The following is a 3,785-nucleotide window of genomic DNA, read 5'->3' on the forward strand; positions in this document are numbered from 1 at the left end:
GCACAGTAAAGTCAACAAGTGCTCAAAGCAAATAATTAAAGTTAAAAATAAAAAATTTAATACATGAAAAAAATTCATTTTATATATGATTAACATCATAGTATTAAATTTAGATATTAAAGTTTGGCTCAATTATCTAATAGTTACACCTTGAGATGTGGTGAGAAAGAGATCAAAAGTTGGAATTGATAAAATCGCAGTGAATTTAAATTTAAATTTCTACTATATATTTAATTTATGATATTTTTCTACTACATAGCATTTGTTAACATGATCAAAAACATTGCAACAACACATGTATGGAACAAATTGACATTTTTTTTTTCATTCTATTATTCTCTTTGTTTTTTTGTTTTTTGTTTTTTTTTTTTCACCTAAGTTAAGCTCTCTTCAGCTTCTATCTAGCATAAAATATACAATTCAACTTTCCAAACTTGCAAAAACAACACCTTCCCCCTTCCTTTCCCTACTACCCCCCCTCTCCTCTCTCAACATTCACACAACACAAAAAACAAAATGTTACAAAGCTCCAATTACCCTTACTTTCTTACTACACTCCAATGCCAACAACTCCATCTCTCTCATCCTCTTCCCTCCACAATTACTATCAAGACCACCACTAATTGGTACCTTAAATATATTAACCCCAAACAACCTAACCATCTGAACCGGCTGAACAACCGGGTTCGACCCGTTCCTGGGCTTCCAGTCGATGAAAAGCTGGTTATCCGAACCGGTGGACCGGTAAAAGCTGACAATGTCACCGGCTTTCAAGCTCTTCTCTTTCACGAACCGGCTCCACCCTTTGGTCAGCACATAGCTCTGGCTACTATTCCAATACGAGTATCGAAAGCGCCACACTTTCCCGGCGACATCCTTGAAATTCAACAACACGCCTTTCGAAGTGGTTTCGCTCTGCAGAGGAAAGTGCTTCTCGGCGTGTTGTTTCGGTATCACCAGCCTGTTTAGCTTCCCCACGTCACTAGGCGTGACGGCTTTTTCAAACAGCTGTTCAGTTGCTTTGACGTTGTTTTTATAATTAGTAGTGGACTTTTCATTACAACACGCTTTTTTGTTACCATTGTTGTTTATGAAGCCGCCGATGTAGTTTTTTCGGCTCTGCTCGAGCTCATCGTTGTACGTGTGTTTTCGGAGCATGTCAACGATCTCGGATTTCGAGTGGGAATTCAAGAACAAGGTCTCTAATTCGTCTTGCTCTTCGTTTTCCGACAGCGGTTTGAAGTTTGTTACGGCATCGCGGCCTCGAAAGCGTTGGGCCGCGATGTCGTAAGCCCTTGCGGCTTCGTCTTCTTCGTTGAAAGTTCCCAGCCAAACTCGCTGGTGCTTCTCGTAAATCTGGGCGCCCCACCGGCCGTTGGGTTGCGGGACGACGCCTTTGAACCTCGACGACGGAAGCTTCCGGGACTCTGCCTCGGCCCCGCCTTCCAAAGAGTCGAGGATCGCGCTCGTCCCGCTACCGACACGGCACAGACTCTTTGGTGACGAAGCCTTTGTCTTCGTCGCCAGTAGAATCGATGTTGATGCTGATGCCAGTGTGATTGATAGAGAGTCACTTGTTGTGCTCTCATCTATGCAACTACCATCCATTTTGTTGGTGTATGAGAGAGAGAGAGAGAGAGAGAAAAAAGTCAGTGAAGGAGAGAGAGAGGAGGACTATGAATTGGGTTTGATAGCAGGTTGAATATATATAGGAGGTACCCAATAAATCTGATTAATTTATTGAATTGTTTGTTAGTACAAATTGCATGTAGTTTTTGGGTAAGGATAATATATAAATATAAGAGGCAAGACATTAAATTATTTATTTAATAAAATATTTAAAACCTATAACATTTTCATGGTGGGTCAACCCAAGAGATGGTGAGGAACTAGGAAGATTCATGGAGAGAGAGAGAGAGCCCAAGAGATGGTGAGGAACTAGGAAGATTCATGGAGAGAGAGAGGGGGGGGGGGGGGCGCTGAATGGGGAGTGAGGGGCTGTGGGTGTGCGGTCTGGAAAAATAAGTGGAAATTTTAATTAGAGTTATCATTAATGATGTGGCAGTGAATTTCATTTATGATCACAGTTTGTATTGCGTCTGTTTTTTTGTTTTTTTACTTTACCATCTTATTAGTGGTAAATTTAGAATCACTAAATTAATGATCTCTAACATCACTGCTGGGGTGTGTCCCAAAAGTGGCTTTGTCCTATTTTTCAAAATAATTATAGTCGTTAGATTATGTTTTATTTTTGTTAAAATTTCAAAATAGAAAATAAAAAATTTTAAAAACAGAATATCTCATTCCATAAAATTTTAACTTATTAGTAAGAGGCATTTAAATTTAAATTTGTGAATTTGTACCTAGATAATCTTGTTTATTTTCTTATAAGTGAATAAATATTGTGAATGTGTACTTAGAAATTTGGGAATTGGTGGTTGTTTTATTTTCATTAAATTAATTTTTATTTTTTTTAAAAGTTAAATATGACGACAATTTCAATATCATTATTAAACCAATCCATTAAATTAAAAAATTTTAAACTAAAAATAATTTATTACATGATCATCATCCAAACACATAATAAAAATTAATTTGATAAAAAAAAATGCATAAAAGATTTATCAATTTTACAAAATTTTATTTTTAGTAGGTAGAAATAATTTTTTAAATTTTTTTAAAAAAAATTTAGCATTTATTTTTGTTAAATTAGTTTATATTTTATCAAATTGACTACTTTGCTTTTGAAATTGAGCAACGATATTTTCAATTGTCTTTATTTAGAACAAAATTCAAAATTTATGGTCAAATGTGTCACTATTGAAAGTCAGGGACTAAAGTGACAAAATCCATGTTGACTATGAAATTCTTAAAAAATAAAAAAAGTACTGTCAAAATTGACGTAAATAATAACATATTATTCTGTTTGACAATAATATTTTACTCTATTCCGTAATAATATATTACTCTAATTTATATATAACATATTACTGTTAAAAAAAAAATAATAACATAATTAGTGTAGAATTTATTATATTTTTGTTTAAATTTAAGAGTTGACTCATATGATAATAGTGTTTGTAATATTATTGATGAAAAAATAAATGAAAATCAAAATGTTAAGAGGGTAAGAAAGTATGTAGGTGTTGTGGGCAGTGTATAGGATGTGGGGCCCACAGTTATCAAGTTGGATGGGGGGTTCACATGACTGTAATGTAATAAGCCCTGTGGACCGCGTTTTAGCTCAAGTTCATCCCCCCTGAGCTTTGCTGCTACCCCTGCCCACCATCAGCATGGTCTCCTCTCTCTCTCTCTCTCTCTCTCTCTCTCTCTCTCTCTCTTTCTCTCTCTATAATGTTATATATATATATATTGGTGTATTAAAAGCAACAACAAATAATAGACAGAAAGATTTTGATGAAAGTATCAATATAAGATAAGATAACAAACAAAGGAATAAATATATATCTGTGTAAAGAGAGAGAGGGTGAAAGTGAGAGAGAGAGAGAGGGGTTATAATCTGCTTGCTTCCACTTGTATGGGTGTGATGGGCCAATGTTAATGAGGAGATGGATAAACTTGAAGGCCAAGCTCATCTCCAACAAGAAAATTCCCCATAATAAGTCTTACCTGGCATGATTTGATTCGTCCTTGTTTTAATCTCTTTATTTTTGTCTTATTGTCTAGGTTCAATTCAATCTTAGTATCTCCTCAAAATTCAATTTCATAATTTTCCCAAAAACCTACATTTGACATTTTCCTTCCCAAGTGGCCAATTTTCTTGT

At 35.1% G+C, this 3,785-nt stretch overlaps 1 protein-coding gene across 1 annotated transcript; it reads right to left on the reverse strand.

The window, feature by feature from the left end:
• Positions 1-298: 298 nt before the first annotated feature.
• Positions 299-1,964, reverse strand: LOC114315070 (AP2/ERF and B3 domain-containing transcription factor RAV1). Its single transcript, XM_028261638.2, has one exon. The coding sequence runs from the start codon at positions 1,606-1,608 to the stop codon at positions 520-522; it is 1,089 nt and encodes a 362-aa protein (XP_028117439.2). The 5' UTR covers positions 1,609-1,964; the 3' UTR covers positions 299-519.
• Positions 1,965-3,785: the final 1,821 nt, after the last annotated feature.

This window comes from Camellia sinensis, chromosome 10, assembly GCF_055761805.1.
Source record: "Camellia sinensis isolate YWXY chromosome 10, ASM5576180v1, whole genome shotgun sequence".
NCBI lineage: Eukaryota > Viridiplantae > Streptophyta > Magnoliopsida > Ericales > Theaceae > Camellia > Camellia sinensis.